This window comes from Stenella coeruleoalba (genome assembly GCF_951394435.1).
Source record: "Stenella coeruleoalba genome assembly, chromosome: 1".
Lineage (NCBI taxonomy): Eukaryota > Metazoa > Chordata > Mammalia > Artiodactyla > Delphinidae > Stenella > Stenella coeruleoalba.
In genome coordinates, this window is record NC_137169.1 from 79,615,344 (window position 1) to 79,641,108 (window position 25,765).

General features: G+C 34.1%; 1 protein-coding gene across 7 annotated transcripts in view; it reads right to left on the reverse strand.

Annotated features, from left to right (window-relative positions):
- Positions 1-438: 438 nt before the first annotated feature.
- ZNF644 (zinc finger protein 644) overlaps positions 439-25,765 on the reverse strand; it is a 115,761-nt gene continuing 90,434 nt past the window's right edge. For 6 of the 7 annotated variants that reach the window (XM_079924687.1, XM_079924691.1, XM_079924690.1 and 3 more), the window contains 4 exons: positions 21,282-24,319; positions 20,494-21,099; positions 3,803-3,905; positions 439-3,056 (listed from right to left, as the gene is read on the reverse strand). In XM_079924687.1, the coding sequence (XP_079780813.1) occupies positions 2,864-3,056; positions 3,803-3,905; positions 20,494-21,099; positions 21,282-24,319 (3,940 nt within the window). In that variant the 3' untranslated portion in view covers positions 439-2,863. Of the gene's footprint in view, positions 3,057-3,802; positions 3,906-18,460; positions 18,584-20,493; positions 21,100-21,281; positions 24,320-25,765 lie in introns of all 7 variants that reach the window. The other variant, XM_079924692.1, reaches the window with a different exon arrangement.

Consider the following 25,765-nt stretch of genomic DNA (forward strand, 5'->3'; position numbering starts at 1 on the left):
AATATTTCTAAAAGAGCATGTATTACAATTTTTTAGTGAAGAAAAAAAAAATCAAAGCTATATTTTGGACCAGTATGTTTTAACTGTATAGTCCCTGAGAGGTTATGTGTATGTCCTTAAAAGAAACTTTGTCTAATTAAATTACTACTGAAAAACTATCATTCCCTCTAACCCGTAACTAAGCATGTGAAATCTAAAATAAGAGATATTATAGCTATGCCATGGTTCTAAATATATTCTAAAGAAGCATAGTGGAAAATACTACTTTTGAAGAAGTTAACTTTTTTTGTCTTGATGCTATTAAATAAATCAATGCTTTTAACAAGATTTCTTTAAAAAAGAAAAAGAAGCTCAAATACAAAAGAGGCTCAAACATCTTAGGCAATAATAAAGGAATTACAAAAGAAAATTCAGCAATACTGAATACTGAAATAGTGCATGTTTTAACATGAAACTCTATCATGTAACTTAAGACAATATTTTATAATTTTCTTCCAGTGGAAGCCAAATTAAAATATATCATTAACTTTCTAGTTGCCAAATAAAAGACAAACTTTGCTCCCTAAGAAGTTTTTAAAATTTTGAAACCCAAATATCTTTATTATGAAAAATGTTCTTTGTTTAATTTACTTTTCAGGCATCCCTCTAGCTTACTGTTTCCAATTTGAATTATTGTATTTTGATGATTTAATTCTTTTTATATCCAGAAGGAGAAATATTGTTTTAGAAATAGTTTAACATAAAAAATGTAATCTAGGTTTGCTTATGAAATCTGTGGTCAAACTAGCTACTTATATTCCTACATCTTGATAGTTGGCTTAATTAAATCAAAGAACTATAAACATTAGAGTTGAAAGGGGCTCTAGTGATTGCTAGTCTTCCCACCAGGAATCTTTTTTTTTCCCCTTAATTTCTGAACTGTACTTGCTACGTAGTAGTATGACTTCCAATGAAAAATATATATTCTATTTAAATATAGAATATATTCATATCAATGAAACTTATTCAGTAAGAGAATACTGGTATACACAGACTTGGTAAATTTTCAGTCAAAAGTTAAGAAATTTGATGTTTTAGTTAGACTCACCATTATAGAGAAGCAAACAGTTTCTATGAGGCCTTTGGAAAAATGAGAATAACTTATAAGTACTTTTCCCCTTATCTAGTAACCCAGGGATCAGGAGACCATTGGTTGGGAATGATCCATTTTGTTCAATTTCCTAATTTTACATATGAAGTATGTGAATAAAGTAACCTGCTAAGTATAAACAACATAAATCAAATGAAACACAACTTCAAGTGGACCATTTCCACCAGTGATAAAAATAAGAAATGTTTCACACTATAGACATTATAATTTTCTTTAAGTCTTTTTTTATTTAGAGATTTTTCTGGTAAGGAGATATACCATAGGAAAGCAATTTCACTGGCAGTGAGGTATGTATATACTCTACCAAAATACTCCTTATTTTAACTGCTCTTAACTTTATTTACATACGAAGAAAAGTATCAATGCATATCCTTGTTTCAACTATAGTATTAGCCATACTACATGAAATAAAATGAAATGGTGCTTGCATACAAAAACTGTTATTTGTAAAGGAATTTAATTTCAGATTAAAATAATTAATTTGCTTTTGGGAAGAGTTTAAAAGGAGAATCACAATTTATCATGACCAAGACATCTGCACCATATTTTCCATTCCTCACAGCACATTTATTTCAGTAATTCCATTATGTCGGTTCTTAGCATGAGCATAGTGTTACACGATTTTCGTACATATAGTCACATCCAAAACAAGTTCTAAAATTTAAATTGTAAACATTCTCATCATATGTAGAAATATTTCAATTGGTGTATTAAGTTTTGCTAACTGATCAAATCTGGAGGAGAATATAAATGAGAAAGCCTATTCTAAACTGTGTAGTGAGCATTGTTTATTAATTACATTTCTACAATGTTAAATAAAGTAAGAGGCAAACCTGTCCTGTAAGCATGTCAAATTTTAGGTAAAACATTAAAAAGAAACAAATCTGTTAACAAAAGGATGTCTTGCAATAAAGAACATTAGATTTTTAAAATCTATTATGATACAAAAATGTAAAGGGTAAATAGCATCTTTGTTGACAAAGTAGGAGGTAGCATGGATGCACCACTTTATTGTCTGAGAAATGCAACTGGAGTAAAGAATATTTCCTTACCATGAATAATTTCCAGGACTATGTACATATTTCTTTTAGAAATACTTGTTTAAACAAATCTCCCTCCACTTTTTAGTATAAAAAAAACCGTTCCATGTGATTTTAAAAAAACACTTACACATCTAGATAGAATAGTACTCTGCCCTATTTGAGTGAACAGTCTCAAACTATGAAGTACATGATATTTAATGCCCTAAGTTGAGTAAATTTAGTTGGCGGTTCCTGGTATTATACAAAACACTAAATATATACAAACAAAATATAATATCTTAATTTTCAATGCAAGTCTTGTGGGGAATAAACAGAACCTTGATTCTGGTAACACTGCAGAAAACATAATTTTCCAATAAGTCTGTCTTTAAGTATCCATGTGCAACAGTTTATTAATGACTGCTTACGTGTACTGATCTATCATTGAGTGAACACAGTTAACTGACAAAACGTAGTAAACCTCAGAAACACATCTCCCATCCTATACAAAATATAGAGACTACTTACTGTTTGAAGCACTCAATTTGCTCTGATGTCACTGTCATTCACTTTTCCCCATTTTCCTGCTTTAGTATTTATAAACGGATAATTTAATGTGGCTTTAAAAAAAAGACAAAGAATTTCAAATTTACATCCAATTCAAATTTGCTATTTAAAAGGTTTTCTTGTTCTACGAAGCTGCTTCTGCCATTAGTAGAGAAAATGAAGTTTCTGTAATGGAGGCAGGCTTTTTGAGTAGTGACGTGACTTCCACCATGCCAGCTCCAGTCCGTGGAAGATTAGCGTTTACAATGTGTCGTTGTAAGTGCTTAATCCAGTCTTCCTGAACAGACAATGGTCCACGAAAGACTAGGCCACAAAACCTAGAGAAGAAGTTGATAACAGTCTCTTAACATGACCAATTCCCTTTATTTAAAACCAATTCCCATAAAATCCATAAACACAGGAGCAAACTTTACTCTGTATTGGAGATAGTACTTGACAATAGTTTCTAAACACCTATAAAGTCAAAATGTTTTAATACAATATCAAAACTGCCAATTCATAATAACTCCACTAATATTTGTAGAGATGGGAACATTACTATTAGGTTAAAATTAATTAAAAGGTCTTAACGTCTACACATCTTAATATATTTAAAACAACTCTTAATTCCAAAATGCACTATTCTTTTCAAAAGACCACTCCCCAATTCAGAATTCCTTAAACTGCATGAAGATGAGTATGGAAGGTGTGAATGAGCTTGTATAGCTACACTTAGAAGTATGAGTGGAGAGAAAATATATTCCCAATAAGCAGGAACTCAAGACAACTAAAAAAATATCAAATTAAACCAAACAAAGCACACAAATAAAACACAACAAAAACAAAAGACACTTTTACAAATCACAGTATCCTAGCGAATGTAAAAACCTTGATTCATTAGTTGTTGAAGTATAGCATATTATGAGCCATATAAGATTTTAAGTCTGTCTCCAAAAGTTCATTTGTAACTTGATTTTTGAGAATGCACCTTCTGCCACAAACTAAAAATCCCAAATAAAACAGCTAATATGTCTCAAAGCAAAATCTGAAGAAACTGAGCCGATTTGGCAATATAGGCATATACCTGCATCGGAGAATGTAAACCTCGTCAGCACCATGAGGTAATGTTAGCATTTTCTTCTTGCTTCCAGATCTTGACCTTGATTTCTTTTGCTTACAATCTAAAGCTAAAAAAGGGAAGAAAAAGACTTAACATTTCTCATATATTCCAAGTATATATACATACTATACTTCTAGGGAGGTCAGACCATCTAAATCAAGTTAGAAAAAGTCTGTATTCATTTGTATTCCCTAAAGCATGCACTAACTTGCAGCTGGTTCTCTAACAGCAGTAATATTATCAGCATACACTCTTCCTGCACTCCTTTTTCAAATAATGCTTTACCATATCAAACTAGAACTGAGAAAATGTAACTAAAATAACTTGAAATGACTAAATTGGTCAATTATTACAGCAATGTAATCTTTTCTCTTATGATCATATATATACATTAACATCTGGTTAAATCTTATTTCCAGGAAAACTATAACCTTTTATGTGAGATCATTAAGTTTGCATTTGATTACTTCTCCATTAATCAGATCTCACATGGTTTGAAAACAAAAAAGTTCAATGAAAAATCAATTTTATATACCAATTCACTTTGAATTTTATAATAATAAATAGCTCTTAAAATTATATGCTAGCCCTACATCTGAAAGGGCAAACAATGCTCAACTTTCATTTTTAAACTCAATCTGTATTGCATAAACAAGCACATGTTTTATTTTCCTAGAAAACAAATACAGATCCAGATTACCTCACATAAGTTCATAAATGGACCAGAAGTTAACTGCTATTTGTTACGTTTTTTTCCTTTTATATTTTCTCCTATACCTTATTTTAAAAATGTGATTAAAAAAGGGGAAAACAAGATTTTTACATTAAAGTGGATCAAAATTCTAGTGCTAACTGTTCTTGAAATTTTTCTGTTACTTGACTTTTCCTTCAATCATTTATTACAAAAAAAATCTAATTTAATAAAGAAAAAAGGTATTTTTTATAGGTAGGAATAGACAGGACATAACATTTTATTCTTTGAATAAAACTACGCCATTCCTTTAGACAAAGGGATGATAATATTCCAGGGTGCTGCTGGTCAATTAGCAGGAAGAGATGGTAAGAATTTATCTCTAGGGATCCAAGGGGGAGGGAAACAAATGTAACAGAAGAGTTGTCCAAATGGCTTTTCTTCTCTTAACCTGTCACATGAAATCCCCTGGAAAAATTCTAGGTAAGAGAGAATAGGAACTAGCTATTCAATGATTGCGTGAAATGAACTGTTCGAAGTCTGGGTTCCAAAAGAATAGATGCTACTATTATAAAACCAATAAACATAGTTTCTTACAGTAGTCAAGTGGCAATGCTAACAGAAATGTCATATAGAAAATTAAAAACCATGAGAAGCCTAAATCTCATTCAAGCCACTGTTTTTCGCCTCCTGTCACCTGCTTCTTTAAAAGTAAAATCTAGGTCTTACAGTCTTTCTCTGTTTATCCTCAGAAGAAGAATCTAATAAGTAAAGAACTATATAGGAAGTCAAGTATTAAAGAATGGCTACTTCAAAGTTAAACAACCAAAATCTGGAACAGAAAAATCTTACAAGGTTCTCATTAGTTAGCTCATTTAAGAGTCTGGCACATAGTAGGAACTCAACAAATACTTCTGGAGTGAAAAATAAAGAAAAACCCAGCAATTTAACCTTTGACATTTAGACAGCATATGAACAGAAATCTGTTCTACCGCTATGTAATATACACTATAGTTCCTGTAGAACATTTCTGTATCATTTGTTTAAATGAATGTTGCTAGCAGTCAAACTTAAATTCTTCACTGGCCAGTCTAGCTTCTATGCAGAAACTAGGTTCTTCATAACCAGTAAGAAGAATGAGGTAACACATACTCTGTAGTCAGCACTTTCTTTTTCCTAGTTGCTTTGGTGAGCAATTTGAATTTAGGTGAATTTTAAAGAAATTCATACACTAGAAGTAAAGAGTTTAAGGAACTCAAAGGGCTAAGTGCTACTAGATGTCAGCTACTCTTTCCCTATCTATAAGGTAAACTACACACAATCCCTGTCCCTGTTACGTGGAACAGAGCAAGCATTTGGTATATCATGAGATTACAGATAGAATCTTACTTTGATGAGCTTGCTGGTTGTCAAAATTGCCACACTGTATTCAAATTTCCTTTTAAAATGTAAATAAATTACTGTAGGATACAAATAAAATACATTTTAACAATCCGTTAAATATTTGTTCACAGAATGCTAATGTTAGGTGTGTAAAGCAAACTGAGGGAGAAGGACAGAGGGCGATGGGGAAGCACGCAAAAGAATGTTTTATCAGTTACAAAGCATTTAAGTTACATGTAGATGCTGTGATACTTTAAAAAATGGAACTGGAGGGCTTCCCTGGTGGCGCAGTGGTTGAGAGTCCGCCTGCCGATGCAGGGGACATGGGTTCGTGCCCCGGTCCGGGAGGATCCCACATGCCGTGGAGCAGCTGGGCCCATGAGCCATGGCCGCTAAGCCGGCGCGTCCGGAGCCTGTGCTCTGCAGCGGGAGAGGCCACAGCAGTGAGAGGCCAGCGTACAGGAGAAAAAAAAAAAAAAAAAAAGGAACTGGAAATGTTTACTCAGGTATAGAAATGTTTTTGACTTTAATCGAGGGAAAAAAATTTTTTTTCTGACTTTTGATACTATATGAACCCTAGGAACTCTTAAGTTTATGGCTGTTTTTATGAATGATCAGATCTAAATTTTAAGTGAGAATACCATAGTTTTTGTAGTAATTAGTATTTGATGGTATTATGACTTTGGAAAGTAGGACAACTCTGTCAGAAAATGATTGAGAATCTCCAGTATCCAGAGTTCCACATAAGTTTAGGGAATCACATGAACTGGGAATCCTTGGAAACTTGTCCATAAAGTTAAGATATTAAAAACCAGGGGACTCTGGTAATTACACATAAGTATCTCCGTATCTTAATATCTCCATCATCACTTTAAAATTTTTTACCCCTTGAAATGTCATTTATTTTAGGAAGTAAAATATGAATACATTTGACAGGAATAATTTTTTCTAATATCAACATCCAACCATCACCCCTACAATACTGCCCAAAATTTTAGAAAAATCTGTATATAAAAAAAAGAATATTCCAAAATGTTCCACTAAATGAAAAAGATGATGTACAAACATGTCTATTATACAAAATGTTCTCATTTAACAGATTTTATTGTCTCTAGAGGAAAAAGCAGTTTTATTCTGGACTGTACCAGGAATTGTTAGAACATTAAAAACAACATCACTAACACAGTCAGTTTTAGTATAATGCAGCTCATCAATATTTCTGACAAATAGCCTAAGGTTTATTGAAGTTGTTTCTATGAATAATCTGTCAAATAGATAACTTTATACAAAGCCTTTCTTTACAACAGAATTTTATTTGCACTTACTTGGTACTGTCAAAAATCAAAGCACACACATACCGTTTTTCTGTTCCAAAGTATTTTAAATCTAACATTGTTTCTATACTTGAAATTTACAAAAAATACTAGATTAATTTTAGAAATTCTTAATTTTCTTTTTCTTGAGTATAAATACTTCTTTAGAAATGAATAAACCCAGTTACTCAGATCTTCCTATTTAGGGTGGCAGGACATGTTTAAAGTGATCAATTTTAACCGGAAGACTATAAAAAAAAAAACTTTGAAGTTATCTGATTTATAAAAGATCTACATTGCTACTGGTAGTAATATTTTACTTGTAAGAAGAATGAATTGAGCTGAGCTGTAAGGTCATATAAAAATTTTTTCAGAATATACCTTTCAGTAAAACAGCTGTTTTGATCAAATAGGAATGAGACAGAAATACAGCAGACTTATGAGCCCTCAAAAAGAACATCATACTGCTATGCTACGAAATACAACAACAACAACAAAACAACAATTGTACCTAAAGAACTAAACTGGATCAGCAAAAAGCAAATCAATAAATAATACGACAGATACAAATTCAAATCTGTTTTCTGAGACATTAGTTTTATACATAGAAGAAAAGTAATTTACTTTGGGCTCTAACGTAAGTCCTTTTGCCACTTCCACCTTTCTGCCCATTATATACAATAACTGCTTCAATGAATTTCATTTTCTTTTTAATTCACTACACAAATGACCTCAAAGAATAGAGATTTATTTCTTAAAAACATCTGAAGCCTCTATGGTAAAGAACTAACATCATAACTAAATTAACATTCACCACCAAAATACTGTTATTTGCAATCACCCTTCCCTGCCTGTTTAGTCAAAAGCCCTATTTCTTCTGTTTTGTTCCTAACTGGTTGTTGGCATATTTAGGGTAAAGTCAAACTTAGTATAATGGCCAGATTATACACATCCAAAATAAGAGGCATGCTATAGCCCTACTAGAGGGAAGAAAATTTCTTCTCCATCTAGTTGGCCTGTATAAGGTGAGCATGCAATTGTAGCTATGAGCTCATTCAGGAAAACAGTAGCGATAAAAATGACATAAACAGATAAGCCCAACATTCCTACCACCATTATTAACAAGCTGGTGATGGAGACGGTGGTCCCAGTGGCGAGGTAGGAAGAGGATGCATATGTCCCAAGGGGTGCAGAAGTATGAGATGGATAAACAAACTCAATTCTAGTTGCTGCCATTATCCTTCAAGGCTCATAAGCCAAAAGCATATAAAAGACTGTGCCAACAGCATTTTCTTTCCCTCAGCCCCAACTAAGGGGGTGAGGAGAAACATGTTAGCCTGTATAAAATAGGGATGTGGGTTTGGGAAAGTCATTTGTTGAGAAGCTAAATTCTTTGTTCTTCAGTGTATACTTTCCTCTTTGCAAAAAGCGCCTGCAAGACAGACTTTGTGAGTGTTCGATCTGTGCGGTCTTATAGCGTCCCATACTTGGTTTAATGCTCTGCTGTTGCAGTCTTGATATTCCTAATAATTTTTGAACATGAGGCGCTGTATTTTCATTTTGCACTGGATCCTGCAAATTATGTAGCCAGTTCTGGGTCCTGAGTAACAACTACCCTAAATGAGAAAGGCTGCCCTCAGTTCTACCTCTTAATCTCTTGGCCCATAAAAAAAAAATACGTATTAAGAGAAAAATCGTTAAATCCCACTCTCTATATAGCCCATTAAAAATGGAAAGGACGTCCCTACTCCCAACACCAGCTCTTCATTCCTACCTACACTGCCATAATCAAACCAGTCATTTTTCCCAAGATGGACACATAAAGCAGTTTAAGTAGTTTATTGTTATGAAAGCAATGTTCCCCTTCCAATCAGAATTAAACATATAGATACACAATTAGCAACCTCAGAAGCATATTTTCATCATCATTTTCCCTTGATATTTTCACTCTAAAATTGGATTTTTTTTTTAGTACCCTAAGTTACTTTCATTATTTTTGGAGTTTCCATTCTCAATAACTAAAAACAGTAACTAACCTAGAATCACAGGGCAATTATGGCAAAGTTAATTAGGTATAGCATGATTTAACATTCTACCTAGAAGAGAATGAAGTGAAAAGTATTTGAAAAGCAGATTTCCTTTGCTGCAAGTATTAAGTTGATGGCTTAATATCAGTCTAGAGGAGTCAGGTAGCTTGAGTTTGCCCTACAAAGTAGGAGGTTGTATTAAGGGTAGCAACAGCTTTATATGCTTGGTTCAAAGAAAGTTATCTACTTGGGACAAGAAAAAGTACATATCGATACATTCAATGTCTAGAAGCCTCTGCTATTTCAAAGTAGAGGGAATGATTAGTAAAATGATACTTTGAGCATTATCCATGTGAAGGGAAAAGCTAAACATAAATATGAAACTTTATCACATCTTTATAAACAGAAATTGGAGGCAGACTAGTTTTTTTTAGGTTGCAAAAAGCTAAAAACTAACAATCCCCCAGGTATAAGCTGTTTATTGTTCAATTAAGAGTTAACAGGTACCTGTGGTAACAGGTAAGAAAAAAAAAACTTAAAATTTCTCCTTAAGGTAGGTTGGATTTGCATGCTGTTTTACTAAACCCAATAGGCATTGAATATCAACCACTTTTCTAAGACAAAGACATATCTAAAATTGGAATAAACATTAAAATACACAATGGCAAATCTGCTCTAAATCACATTTGTTTAGAATCACCTGAATATAATCACATTCCCTGCCCTCTAAAAGTGTATTTCCAAATTACCACTTCATATTTAGTAGAAGTAACTCAATGATTGTTCCTATTCAAAATTAGTTAAGGAAATGACCTTACCTAAAAATTTGTTAACTTATCTTTAATATAATCATGTTCAACTTAAATTAGATAGAGTTCATAATAATCATAAGAGTAAATCTAAATATCACAAATCTATAATCCCAATAGATCTGATTTGGCTTTTTATAATTCTGAAGTATTTTTTTACATTCCAGCCAAAATCTGAACTATTAACAAACATGGTGTTGACTAGGTAATTTCTGGTTTAGCTAACTTCCAGCTAAGGCCACAATTAAATATATACTTTAAACACTGGACAGCAAGAATTAACCTTATTCCTCAAACTCCAGACACAACAAAAAAACAGTAAATCCTACTTTTCCACTTCTTACTTAAGTGAGGGACCACCAGTCTCCAGCAAGCCATCCTCTTGCCCTAACCTCCAAAAAAAAAAATCTGTGTATTATTTTATTATTTCCATAAAGTCACTTGAAGTGGATCTGCCTACAGTTTAGGTCTGGCCAGAACATACTTTTTTATTGTAAAATCTACTAAATTTTAATCCAGATTATAAACAGCATTCAAGAGATTCATGTCAGAACATAAATCATAACAAACACAACACTACAACTAAGGATGTAAAGATATTAGACAAGTTAAAAAAATTCAAACATAAATACCCAGATTAAGTTAATTGTTAAAAAAACAAAACAAAACTTGAAAACTGGTAAGTAACAGAACCAATAGGAACGCTAGGGGACTAGTTAACACTTTTATGAAAAACAAAATATTGGTCAAAAAAGATTATCAGAATTCCTAAGTTGTATAACCGATGACCAGCAAAAGCAGGCATCATAAAATGTAAATATTTTATGCTACAATAGTACAAAACTCTTAGGCTCCATTCTCCCAAAAACAAACTTACTGATTGAGCAAGTGTGATTGTTTGCTTTGTTAACAGTACATACCTAGATGATGTTGTGTTGCTAGATAAATGACAGCCAGAGAAGTAACGAAGCCCACCGTTCTCTTACCAAACACCCTGGTAGCAGACTCATTAACTCTATTGGTATAACCATCTTCCCAATAACAAGGTTTAAAACTTTGACCCATCTCCATCTCTTTCCTCTTATTCTTGTACCTCTAACTAATCTGCCAAGTTCTGCTTACTTAACTTCCATAATATTATCCAGACATTTCTATCCCTCCTTTACATTCCTATTGCCACTATCCTGGTTCAGGACTCCTAAAATGACCTCATCTACAATTTCTCCACTTCCCCACCAACTCCTTTAACTTTTATTTAAAAAACAGTTTTAAAAGCTTCACACAAATTCTTTAAAAAAAAAAACCTTTACTGGCTCCTCCCTACAAAATTAATTCCAGCATCATGGGTTAGCATTCTAGCATTCTATGTCCTTTACTTGTCCAACTCTATTCCCTTATCTCCTACTTCCTAGTGTTTTCAATAAACTTTCCACACAGTCCCAGGCATGCTCCTTCCCCACCCCTGGCCCCCACTTCCATTTCAATTAACTATCTTTCAAGGTCCAAATCAGATTCTACTTCCAAAAACCTTGCTGGGCCCTGGTCTAGCTGAAAATACCTTCCTCTTCATCCTAACTTCCACAGTATTTCATGCACACTTATAATTTGGCACTTAAAATTTGTTTTGTATTAGTTATGCATATATGCGCTTCTACCATATTGTAAGTTCCAATTTATCTCTGTAATACTTAGCATAATACATAAACCACCAAGAAGCTGAAAAAAATGCTTGTTGAATTAGTGAATGAATCAGCCAATCGCTTTTCAGTATTGTGGGCAAATAGCCCGATTTTTGCTGGCATAATACAACAATTAGCATCCGTAAGCATGACTCTAAATACTCAAATAATTAAATTATATTCAGTCTACTGTTTCGCAAGGCAAAAACAGGAATAACGTTTTAGAAACACTACCATAAAAATGGTTAGGATGAAATCAACTTTGACACTAGTCATCCATTATCCAGAAAATTTACTCAACTTGAACCATTCACTACCTTGCTAATCCTGAATAAATCACACATTACTGGGCAGACAAATACATACAGACATACACTCTTAATGAAGAATAGTACCACATCAGTAAAAAAAAAAAAAGAATAGTACCACAGAATAAGTTACAGCCAAGAAACTACAGAAACCCATCTTTCACTGTTATGAGAAATAGCTTTTTCAAATACAAATCTGAACACGTCATTTCCTTATTTTAAAAAATTCTTCGATGACTTCTTAAATTTTTTAGCAAGCACTCAAAGCATCAACCCCATCTTTCTGGTGTTATCATCTTCCCAAACACCTACAACTGATTCTCCCAACACCTTTTGAACTCCAAATTCCATCCCTTTATCCCACGCTATGTTGTTCTCTCTACCTGGAATGTCCTACTTCATCTCTTCTTCTGTTTAAAACTACTCAACCTTCACGTTCAGGGTCTAGCTGAAACCTTACAAAGCTTTCTGCAACAGTACATTTGTCCTTGTCCTAACAGATCACCATCATTAAGTTTACGCAGCTGGAGTGCAGGGTCTTTATAGCCTCAGAGCTAGCACAGTCCTGGTACAACAATAAACAGCTAAAACTTTTGTTGAATGAACGGAAATTTTATTTGACTACTGTTTTTATTTTTCCCTCCCACTTTAAACATTGTAAGAAACATATCAGCATGAGCTATCTTTTCTTCCTTTTTCTTTCTTTTTGAGGCTCTACTTAACAAGGCGACAAACAGTAAAAAAAAACAGTAGGAAAAAACAAACTCAACTTAATTCCCAGCTCCCCTCGAAAGGAGGCCTAGACTAAACAAACAACTTGAACTCCTAGAGCACATACAGTCAATATACTATTAATGTGTACAGTATCTTGAATAGTTCTCTAACTTTGACAGTTTTGTGTGTATTGCCAATAATGCTTTCCTAAGTTCTTTAATACAGGGTCATATCTCATTATGTATCCCTCATACAGCCTAGTCTGGAGGAATTATCCAGGTATTTGGTTTAATTAGAAGCTGGTTTGCTCCTTTAGAGTTTAATCATAATAAGATTGAAATTTTCTTATACTCTTTCAGGTTGAATGAATCACTATAAAAGGATGTGGTTTCTTGAAGATGCAATATTATAGTATTTTAAAAGATACCACAGAAGACACTCATGAAAGGACAAGTAATACACCTTGAAAAGCTTTTACAATACTATTTTTTTCTTTCCCTCACAGCAGAAAGAATTCCTACAGCACTTTCTACAATAAAAGAATTATTTTTCTAGTGGCTTTTATATACCCACTCAGCACCTGGCACTGTGTTATATGTTCATTAGCGCTTGTTGTTGCAGGCCCCTATGGCCAATTATACCATTAAAGCTGAAAACAGGCAAAAGATCCCATTAAGTAACACATAATCTACTATTCCGCTTAAAAGTGGATGGTATGAAAAATAAAACAATGACTTCACTAAAAAAGAATGCAGACATATTGCATTAGTGTTACTGACTGAAAAGGGTCTAGTATCAATTTCTTTATTTTTTTCTCACTGGAAAAGTCATTCTTTAATTATAATGACGAGTCTGTTGTTGTAGAACAGCAACCATCATGTTTTACTTCCAAAATATTATCATGGAAGTATTCTGAAGATAATTAAATGAAGCCCCCCCCATATATTTGCATATGTAAAAATATATTTCCTACATTAATTTTAAGTAGCTAGAAATTTCCAATTTACTTTCAATACCAAAGGTGAGCAGTTGATTGAAAAATATGATCTATAGTTAAACATTTGAATACAATGAGTAAAGAAAATTCACTTGCTGCCACAGAAGGAGTGTTATGATTTCTAAACTGTTACTGTTGTTGATTCTAGTCAGTATCAGTTTCTAAAAGAGACACTTAAGGGGAGTGTTTTCAATCTGTGGGTAGTGACTTCTTAGTGGGTAGTAAATCAATTTACTGGGTCATGACCACTATTATTTTTAATTAAAAATAATAAAACAGAAAATATCAGAGTGCATCATACTCAATTCAGGTGAGTGAACAAGTGAGTGTGTATATGTATGAATGTGAGTTTGTATACAAGGTCAAGATGTAAAATGGAATTCTAGTAAAAACGTTGAATACCACTGTTATTTTCTTTTCTTTTTAGGAGACGACAGATTGCTATGTTACCACAGAAAAGCACTGTGCAAACATGTATTCAACTTACTGATATATTTACTTTCACAGCATTCTCTCTACTTGGACTTCAATTACTTCCCTTTCTTTACCTGTTAAAAATTCACTGCTACTCTGACCGCAAAATATTTTTTGTTGTTCCTGATTGCAGATTAAGTTGATAGAACACACTTTGCCTTGAATAATTTTAAATATTAAAAAATTTTAATAACCAGGGTGACCCTATAATTTATTGTGCAATCCAGGACACTCGTGAGAGTGAAAGAGGCACTAGACTCCGTCACTCTATTAATAACTTAGTAAATATACTGTGTTCTTAATACTGCCAGTATGAAAAAGATATCATTTAATTAAAATATTATTAAACACAAAAAAGCCAGCAGTTAAAATAAAAAGTCTAAAGGCATTTACTATAAATTGTATGAAATTTCTAATTTTTAATGAAAATTAATAATGTTCTTATTAGACTGTATAAAGAATCAACCAGGAAAAGAAATCTGTGTGGGCATGTAAAACAATCTAAAGAGAACAAAACCTGAAAAAGAAGTCTTCCAATACTGCAGTCTATATTAACTAGAATAAATTCTTGAATAAGAAGTATGTCTTGAATTTGCAATGTAGGATATAAAGTAAACCCTTTGGAACTAGTCTCTTTAGATAAAAATCCACTGAAGAAAAAACCTCAGTAAAACAGCTTCATAAATGATTATCCACAACTGAAGGCACATGGAAATTATTAAACAATTCATTTGAACCTGCCCAAAGGATGATAAATAAACTAGGTCAGCATTGGACAAAATTTAAATATGTGAAGTTTATTCTTTCTTGACAATTGAACTCTGTTCTAAGTATGGCTACCTCTTCCATGTCTTTAATTCCCAAACTTTCCTACTTTCTTCATTATTTCCTTTTAGTTAAGTTAGGATTTATATCTGTGACCATATAAATTAGTTTGATGTTACACAGTTCTGGCATTTTAAGCACCTTCTAATTCTTAAAAAAAGAGAAAGATTTCTTAGGGCTCCAGAATCCCAGTTTTGTGTTCTTTACACTTCATTTTTATTTGGCATCTCCTCTTTCTTAGTTTTTCACCAGAGGAAGGCCCCAGGGATGATAAACTTCAAGGGATATGTAACGCTTACATATAATAAAACTTTTTATCTGTGGATGATAAGTGCATGTTTCTGGGATGGGGCCCATAGCTTTCAAAGTCTCAGAAGGGTCAATAACCCCCCCAAAGATTGAGAACCATCACATTAGAAGTATTTGAGTCATCAGTAAATAAATGAATCAAGTCTGAATTGACTTGAATTGACATGAATCAAGTCTGCTTGAACCAGGAGCACAGAGGCTTTAGTTCTACTTATTTTCCCTTTATATTGTCTCAGTTTTGTGATATACTTAGATTAAGGTAAGTTTTTTAAAAAATGATTTTGTATTTTAGTCATCAAAACAGCATCTACATATTCTTGAAAACTAATGCCTTTTACTCATATGAATTGATGAATCCCTTATAATAACCCAGTGGAAACCTCCTGGCTAACAGGTTGGGACCATTGCTTTACACCAGTGAAACTGATATGGAAGAAGAGAATAGGCATCTGGAGTTTATAAATATAATACAGAATTCTAAACTTGGGGGCTTCCCTGGTGGTGCAGTGGTTGGGAGTCCGCCTGCCGATGCAGGGGATGCGGGTTCGTGCCCCGGTCCGGGAAGACCCCACATGCCGCGGAGCGGCTGGGCCCGTGAGCCATGGCTGCTGAGCCTGCGCGTCCGGAGCCTGTGCTCCGCAACGGGAGAGGCCACAACAGTGAGAGGCCCGCATACAGCAAAAAAAAAAAAAAAAAAAAAAAAAAAAAAAAAAAAAAGAATTCTACACTTGGAAAACAATAAAGCCCATAAAAACTTCTTACTGCCATGAATAATCAGCAAAAATATCCTTTATGTAGCTCTACTGGTCAAGAAGATTTTGAAAACAAGGGGAAAAGTTTCAGAATTTCCAAGGGAGCATGTGATTTTTATGTTTCTTAAAAGTGAGTAGGGGCTGTGGAAAATACCACCCTAGACTTTCTTCAGCTTTTCATTTCCCTTCTTTTTGCCCTAGGACTGCCTAACACACACTTCGTATTTCCTAACACTTCTGATATTTTGGTTAGTATTTAATAACATTTTAAACATAGCATCTCCTTTTCTGATGCCCATAAAAATGTATCCCCATTCATCTTATATTACTTTTTCCCCAACTAATGAAACTTTTTAGATGATAAAGAGTTCATGAGAATGCACCCCTGGTCAATGGAGGGTCATTATCTGTTAGTTATAAGCAGTTAATACTATGTGTTGAAGGATTTTCATATGAGATAAAGGCTTTTTTTTTTAATGGACTACAAAATCTGGACTGGAGAGATCTACCTTATTGAATATCTATGTAACGTGCCCAAATGGTCAGAATGGAACATTTTCTAAAGTCCTCTGAAATCTAATACAGCCCTAACCATTTCTTGGGTCCCTGCCCTTTCTTTTTTTTCCCTTTCTTTTTATTTTTTTTGGCCGTGCCATACAGCTTGTGGGATCTCAGTTCCCCGACCAGGGATTGAACCTGGGCCACAGGAGTGAAAGCCTGGAATCCTAACCACCAGGCCACCAGAGAACTCTCCCCTCCTTCCTCTTTCAAATTAGACTCTGCACCACAATGATCCTCACCTTGAACCCAACTTCATCTTAGGATTTTCAATTGCTTTCATCCTGTATGTGGTAGGTAATAGTGACTAAAAACAAAGATCTAGGGGTAAGACAGCCCTGATTTGAATTTCAAGTTTGCTACTATTAACTGCATAAGTTTGGACAACTTGCTTAAGTTCTCTAAAGCTCTAGTTTCCTATAAAATGCAAAGAATTATAGTACTTACAACTGAAACGGTGGTTGTGAAGATTAAGTGTTATGCATGTCAGCTGCATAGCATAGTGCCTGACGCATAGAAGTGTTCAATACAAGTTAGTGGTTATGATAACAATAATGATGATTTCCGGTTTCTACAGTCTCTTATTTTCCCTGCCTCCCTGCCTCTAATGTCTGCAATTACCTTCCAAGACTGATGAAGGCAGGAGTAACTGAAATGTCACAGTAGGAGGACTAATCCAGTAAAGTAAAACTCACTCTATTCCCCTCCTTTTAATATAAATCGTCAGCAGTCATCCCTGGTTATTGATATATAAAGTCAAAGGATACAGCAAAGAAGCAGAAGAAAGAAAGACACTAGTGTGAATACAAGTGTTTCTTTGGTGGCAAGAACATATTGGATGTAAGCCATAGGAAGACATGAGGAAGAACAAAAAAGCTGGGTAAACAACAACTAGAAGAAAGCAGAAGGAAGTGATCTAAAAGAGCAAGAGAAATAAAAAGATTGGAAGCAGAATTTTAGGCAAAAGAATTTTATGTAGATCTATTTAGAAAAGAGAGAATATTTTAAGATGTGAGACATGGGATTTGCTAAAGCAGGGTAGCTTGAAAGGCTACAAACGAAAAGAGCAAGGCATTCTGTAGGGTTTAAGAAGCAGTATTACATATGAGTAAGCTAATAAAATTTTCACAAGCTAGCAGTATGAAGAGGTATCTGCAAGGTTGGGCTAACCAACCAAAAATAACACAGAAATGTGCATGCTAACATTTATGTGCACAGCTATATTTATTAATCCTAAATATAGTTTAGGGGCATTAAAAGAAAAATCTATTCAGTTGTCAACACGGGCCATTAATAAGGCCTGCCCCTTCAAAAAGTTGATCTATAGACTAATGAAGACTCATTAGTTTGCTTAGTTTTCTAATTTAGTTACATATTTGAAATTTCACTATAATTTCTTTGCCTAACAAAGCATTTCCCTAAGCTAGAACTACAATCTTTTTTACCAAAGAGAGGTGTCTTACTAGAATCTACTAAAAAATAAATTTAAAAATCAAAAATGGTATAATTTAAAAATCAATAATAATAATGTAGACTCAAAAGTTCCACACCTCTATTAGGTTACCTTTTTCCTCAAATCAAGCCATAAGAGCTAAATGAAAAAGAATAACTTGCTTAAAATTATATCCAACAGTTTACAAGTTGCTGAAATTTAATGTTTATTCAGACTCAACTGCTGCTTACAAAAGACAGCTATAAATATCATCTGAACTAGCACCAGTCTGGTGAGAAAAAAAAGTGTATTGTATCAAACAGACTTGCTGTGTTATCTGTTCAAACATACCTGTACCAGTCAAAAGTCCAGCACTCTTCTTTCGTGCATAAGCGCGTAAGTGGTTGGACAGGCTAACAGCACTTGTAAACGTCGTATTGCAATGCACACATGTTCTAAGCTTCACAGGCATACCTATCATTCAAAAGAAAACTATAATCCAGTTCTCACTTCAAAAAGTGAAATTTTCTTAGGTAAAAGCGTGAAAAAAAGTACCACAATAAAGATGGTTTTAAAAAACGTTCATTGAATTAGCTTAAGATAAGGAGGGGAAATTAAGTTACCTATTATTAGTTTGTAGTTAGTATTTAGAGCCAACCCATGCTCTTTGGAAAGGTAGAAGGAGGAGTGTCTTGAACCCCTGAGCTCCTCTGGATTTAATATCTATTATCACTTTCTTGCAGATTTCTGTGTTACGCAGATCATTTCCTAAACCTAAAATACAATCCTATGATTTGAATAGCACAGTTCTGTTGAGAAGTTTCAAAGTTTACAACATTACCAATAAAAAAAAAAAACTAAAAAGTCTAGTTGACAAAGTGGTAATTAAAGTGTTTTACCCACAAAACCTTAAAAGTCTCAATACTAAAAAAAGCCTTTCTGATGAAGGCTGGGAGAAAAGGTGGTAAAACACACCACTGAACAGCTGTTAGACACAACATTTTATTCAGGGCATTTTATGTTCATTACTCTGAATGCACAATCAATAATGAAAGTTAATGATCTGAAGTATTTTGCTAAAATCTTTGTGCTAAATAAATGATCAACAAGCTAACATCTTAGTCATCACAGTAAACATTCTGAAACAATAAGAAACTCCTAACTTCTCAGACAACCCTCACGCCCCCAACATGTTTCAATTAGTTTCTTCAACATTATTGTGATAGCCACAAATACGCTTTCCCTCTCTGAAGTGTACTATATCTTGGCCAACACAGCTGACACATCTTCCTTACATTTTATCCCTCTGAAAAATGCTGAAAAGTTATCTCTGAAAGACTCTCTTCGTACAAAAGAAAGAGCCCTATTAACCAGAAGCCCATACAAGATAAATTGTTTTTCAGACCACTTAAAATACAAGGCAGTCTTTCCTCAAATCAACACTGCATTACAAATATTTGAAATATCCCAGTGTCTGCCCAAAGTAAACAAACCAGCATTACAGTAATTTTATTCATTATTAATCCATTGACCAGTTACTTTTACCTTAGATACATTCAACCCAGTGCTAAAATTATGAGATCATCTAAATTTATCTTCAACATTCTTAACCGCCAAAAGAAACCTATACAGACACAACATTTCTCTAGTCTAAAAGTATAAACCAGACTTAGCAATACCAAATAAAGTATGGCAACTTTTTATCGGCCACATCACTTGCCAATACATACAAAATATTCCTTTGAAAAGGAAAGACTATGGGTGCATAACCACTAAGCTAAACCATCTGTTTTGTTCTACTAGAACACTATAGCAAAATCTAAAACCCCAAATAAATGTTTTCTACTCACAACAGTCCTCCAAAACCAAACTATCCCACAATACAATGAGGAATTGGAGAGGGAGAAGTTTCTTTGGGTTAATCACAACACACAACAGACACCAATCCATTCAGTTTAAAGAGTCTGTTTCGTTTTACCCAAGCAGTAGGAAAACCGACAACTAAAATCTTGAAAATAGTATCACTTTGGAGCACTGGCAAAAATATGACAGCCTTTTTAGTAACACTATGCTTCTAAACAACATCAACCTCCCATCCAAAGAACCATCCCCCGTCCGTGACAAATTTTATTTTTACAGATCAGCTTTTTGTTTTTGCTTTTGTTCTCACCTTGCATTGTGACCAAGAGATGAGGCACAGAGAATTCAGTGCTGATGAACATCAACTGATGATTTATACAGAAATAACAGTATAACCAATCTCTGCTCTGCAAAAAAGCAGCTTAAATAAAAGGATTCTGAAAAAGTATTTTTGACACATATTCCACTAAGGTAAACATTAACTGTGTTTAAATTATGTAAGATAGTCATAAATGTCCTCTTACCTGAGTGCATAGTGAAGTCCATTTTTTGTGGTTGATACATCAATGGACTATCTTCATTTAGTGGAAGAACACATTTCTGAACAAATCTCTTTCTTGCAGTTTGATTATGGATCTTTTGAGGAGAAATAGAAGAATTCTTTTCTTCTCCCATCCTTTTATTTTTAAGCAGTTCTATCAGTGTAAGAGACTGATTCTTTTTTCCACTAGGCAGTTCTGGCTTTGTTTCATCATATTCATTTAAGAAACTCAGCCCTTCTTCCTCTGATGCAGACACTGATAAAGCTTCAGTCTTTAGGCCATTACGGTATGCTTCAAGAGGTATAACATTTTGAGATAGAAAGTCATCACTTGATGCAAGTTTTTGAGCTACAAATGGTCTAGGAATAATACGACGACTGTTCAATGCCTTTAAGATTTTTTCATATTTTTCTTCATTTTGCATCATCTCATTCAGAACACAGATTGGAGATTTGTGAGCATCCCACTTGGTCTTTCCAAGTCTTTTCAGGTGGCCTCTAACATGATTTGATAATCCAATTTTAGTATCAAACCAACCACCACAGAGCTGACAAGTGTGTTCAGAAGTGGTTTCAGACTTCTCTATCGCTAAAAGAAAAATTTTTTAAGAGTAATATCAGAATTTTTAATAAATTGACCACCTTAAAACAAATTAACTCTGAAATATGAAATTATGTGATTCTAATAAAGGCCAAATTTGAGTAAAACCTTCAAATCCTTTGAATTCGAATATGGACATATTAGCCCAAATTATCTGCATGAAAACTTACCTTTTCTAACTCGCTTAACAGGTGTTCCTGTGCCAGTTCTTTTGAAATGTTGCATTTTGTCACTTGTGGCTATTTGTTCTGGTGATACAACATGACGGGCTTCATAGCTTAATCCTGCTCTGTGAAGATGTCCCCGGACATGATTTGACAACCCAACGCCTGTTTCAAACGTTGCTGGGCAGTAAGGACACGATTTCTTCTCAAGAGACAAATCAGTCCAGTGAAAAACAGAACTATGCTTTGACAATGAAGTTTCTGCATTTTCTAAATGCTGAGGATCGTGTATCTCATGCAAAAAGTTATTAGTTCCAGCATCTTCATAATATTCAAAATAAAAGCCATCGTTTTGATCATAACTAAGTGTAGCATTTTCTCCAGGCTCTTGACCTTCCACCTTGCTTTTAAATAGAGGGAATAGGTTTACATGTTCTTGATTAATATCATTATAGGTTTCATCTTCTATAGTCTGTGTAGTGTAGTCACCTAGCTCAACATTGTCCCAGGAACTTTCATCTTCTGTTTCATAACTATCTTTCTTTTCAGCAGAATTAAGTTTTTGCAGAACAACAACGGTCATTTTATGCAAGAAATCTGGATAGCTATCCAAGTCTTCTCCAACAGAACTTTGCTTCTTAGATTCCTTAACTACTCTCTTTACAGCTACACGCCTGTGGTCTCTGAAGCTTTCTGGCCTTTTGGTATCAGAGTTATGAGGGTCTGAGATAAAACTATTGTTGTGAGAATTACTTGATGATGAAAACAGATGTAAAGAATTTAACGAACTAGCTTCCTCTTTTTTGAAATGCAGAGGATATGATTCACCTGATTTTTTGATCATCCTGTAGTTTTCATATTTATGTCTATATAAATAGTTGCTATTTGCCTTGGCATTAGGTTTTTCTTTTGCTGCCTGATGGAAATACTTAGGTTTTTGGTCAATGCTGCTTTTAATCATAACAGTCTTGTGAGGAGAATTGTTTTGATTGCACACATTTACACCTGACTGGGCAATGCTTTTCCGAGCTTTTTGTATTCTGTGTGGCCGCTTATGGAATTTTGAAAAATTACTTGATTGTGAGGATGATCCAAATGTTCGCTTTACATCTTGTTTTAAAGCAGAGTTCTTTGGAAATGTTGTTGACTGTTGTTTAGTTAATGGTTTAGGACTATCAGTATCTATAGGTTCTTCGATTCTGTTGCTTTTTCTTTTATCAAGTCCAAGAGGACTGTCAAATGAATCAATGCATGATGATGAATGCAAGTACTCCATGTGTTTTTTTAAAATACTCCTGGCTGAAGTAGTAAAAGGACACATCTTACATATATAGGTAGCTGATTTTTTGGATGATCCTATAACGGGGTCCTTCATGAAAGTCTTTTTTTGCGTTTTTCTCTGGGCTACATCAGAACTGACAATAGGGCATTTTACCACTGCTCCATGGGCAATTCCTCGATGGCATTCCAATTCATTTTCTGTCACTGCCATAAAGTTACACTCTTCACAGCAGTAGTACCTTTTATCTTTTTCATGGGTTTTAGCATGCTGCACAAATGTTTTAGGGCAATTGGTACCAAACACACACTGAGGGCATTGTAATCGTGCACTTCTTCCTTCATCCTGAAGTTCTTTCAATTCACGAATTTCCTCCATCAATTTCTGTCTTCTTTCTTGGTGAATAATCATATGCTTTAGTAGCGAGTTCCGATCTCGAAATGTCCGTCCACATTCTCTACAAGCATATGGCCTTGGGACGTTAAGATGCCGAAAGTGACTATTCCCATCTAAATGATACATCATATGCCTGTGGAGATGCTTTTTCTCCCTAAAATTCACATTGCACTTTGTACAGGGGTAAAATGATGGCTCTTCGGTGCTGAAAGTAGCAGGTGACTCGGAATCACTTTCTTCACATTTCTTTTTTAAGGTATTTGAAAGAAAAGTGCCAGTATGAACAGGTGAACTGTCTTCTCCGCACTTATCTGGATTATAAATTAGATGTTGAAAAGTATCCACAGATTCCAAGTCTTCATCAGTTGATTCAGGTTTCACTTTTGATAATGTATATTTCTGTGAGTCTACTGCTTGCAGTTCTTCATTCTGTTCCATAAAGTCTACTTCTAGCATTTTTGATTTATTGGGTACACAGTTAGAATCATTAAAGCAATCCTCAGTATAACGAGTTATCTTGCTTACATCCATTTTTCGCTTTCTCTTTTTTTCTAGACCTACTTTAGAGTGAACTGGAGCTTTATCCACTGTGTCTTCATTCGTCATAAGAAACTGAATGAACTCTTTTTGGGGGTCCCAGTTTGTATCATTTTCTGACCTAAATTCATCTGTACCTGAGGAAATTCCTGTTAATGTACTGACACAATCATCTTTTACCAATAAATCTTCACTATCCTCACCCACCTCTACTTGATTTATTAAAGTGCTATCTGACTTTATATTACTCCCTACTGAATTCTGAATGTCACAACCAATTGAAGCAGAGGTAGGTAGTTTTTTAATGGAATGGGTTGGATTCTTAGCATGTGCTACATCTGATAACAAAAATAAAACTTGGTGTTGACTTGCTTTCTGTGGTGTAGAGAGCTGAAGATCAGCTGCCACCTTCAAAGTTGAACAAGATTCTGTCGTTGGCTGATCCACAGGCTGTCCAGTGGTTAATGAAACACTGCCTTTATTCATATTGGAAGTCTTAGTTAAGGAGGAGTGTGAAACTGGTCCATTAACAGCAGCTCCTTTAGGCAAGATAAAGTTTTCACTAGAAACAGTAGGAGCACCAGCATGTATAAATAGAGTAGACTGGCCTCCACTTAAGGCTTTTTCAGATTTGTCCTTTGACAGTTCTTCAGGCAGAGTGAATGTATTGTTTTTCTGAAATGATGTTTGACAATCTTTTGGTTTATGAACTCCACTCTCTTTGTCTGATATAAAACTGTTGTCATCTAGGAGTTCTTCTTTAGCACCAGTAATATCGGTGTTTATCTTCAAGTCATCCATATTGTTGGCAAGCCCATTTAACACATTTAGTCTAGAAAATGGAAAAAAAAATTTAGATTTGCATGAAAGAAAGAATGTTATTAGAACGTATGGAGAGTTAAAAGTACACATTTTTAGTAGCTTAATTCTACTTTTTATACTAAGATCCCAATAATTTTTCAAGGATGAAGAAACACTTAAAAAAAATTGAAAGATTTTTAAAGGGCTGCAGTGGTTAATCTTTCCTTTGTGCTAGGTAACAACACAAAACTGCATATATACAAAATGTAGGGCAAAGTAACATAAACAAACACACACAGACACACACAATATAAATGAATATGCTACAGACTGAAAAAAATCTAAAATCTCATATACAGATTGCTAATAAGAAAATTATCTCACTTAAGTAGATTTATTAAGGGACATTCTACACTAGAGAATAATGTAAATTGTTAAATATTGCAGAAAAGTAAAAGTTTTGTCACTTAAAAGTCCATTCCCAGAGGAAGGTAACAAAATACCAGTCAGTAGAGAAGCTTACTTGAATGTACAATGTGCTATCAACATCAATGGCTAATGTATGAAACAGCATTTTTTTATTTAAAATAAGACTGCTTTGCTCTCAGTGTTTCACATTCTCCTAAAATTCGACTAATTTAAGAAATGTCTCATTCACTGGGTTTCATTCATTGCTTATATAAAATATCCTTCATTCTAAATTAGTAAAGTTAAAATTAATGAAGTTCCATGTTTCTTTAAACTTTCATAACCTGGAACCCCAAATTCTAGGCATTCCCTACTGGCAGTTATCCTATTTATGATCTGACAGTCTACTGCAATAACCTAAAAATTTTTACTCTACTCTGAAACATCATAAATGTATGTTAAGTTTTTAGTTTATTTCATATAAAATGTGGACAATATTTTTGTAGGCATTTTTGATAATATATTTAATCATTATGAGAAGACAGCAGGATATTTTAAAAGGAAAGGACACTTCTGAAAGTTTGGAAGACATACATACCATGGCTATAATTATTGCCCCTACTATGAAGAGTTTCCTTGTACCCTGTTCTTATTTTGCTCTTAGAAATGGTCACATTATACAGGAGTTGCCTGTCTTCTTGGAAGAATGTAAGCTCTTTGAGGGCAGGGATAGTGACCTAGTCACCTTCATACCTCTAGAACCTAACAGGATGCTTGGCATAAGTGCTCAGGCAATATTTGTTGAATAAAGGACTAATGTGGTGAATGAATAAAAACACAAACACAACTGCAAAATCAAAACAAAAGCTCCTAAAGTATAAGAAGAAAAACAGTTTTCTTCCTATGAAATTCGGATATCTCATTCAAATAATGCAAATTCCATCATGGTTCTGATTTCTTAACTCAGCAGTTTTAGCAACGCCTTCAAAATATCCAATAATCCTCGAGTGCGATTTAAAGAACCCGCTATTTGGCAACCCCATGTACTTAATTATTCGAAGTACTGACA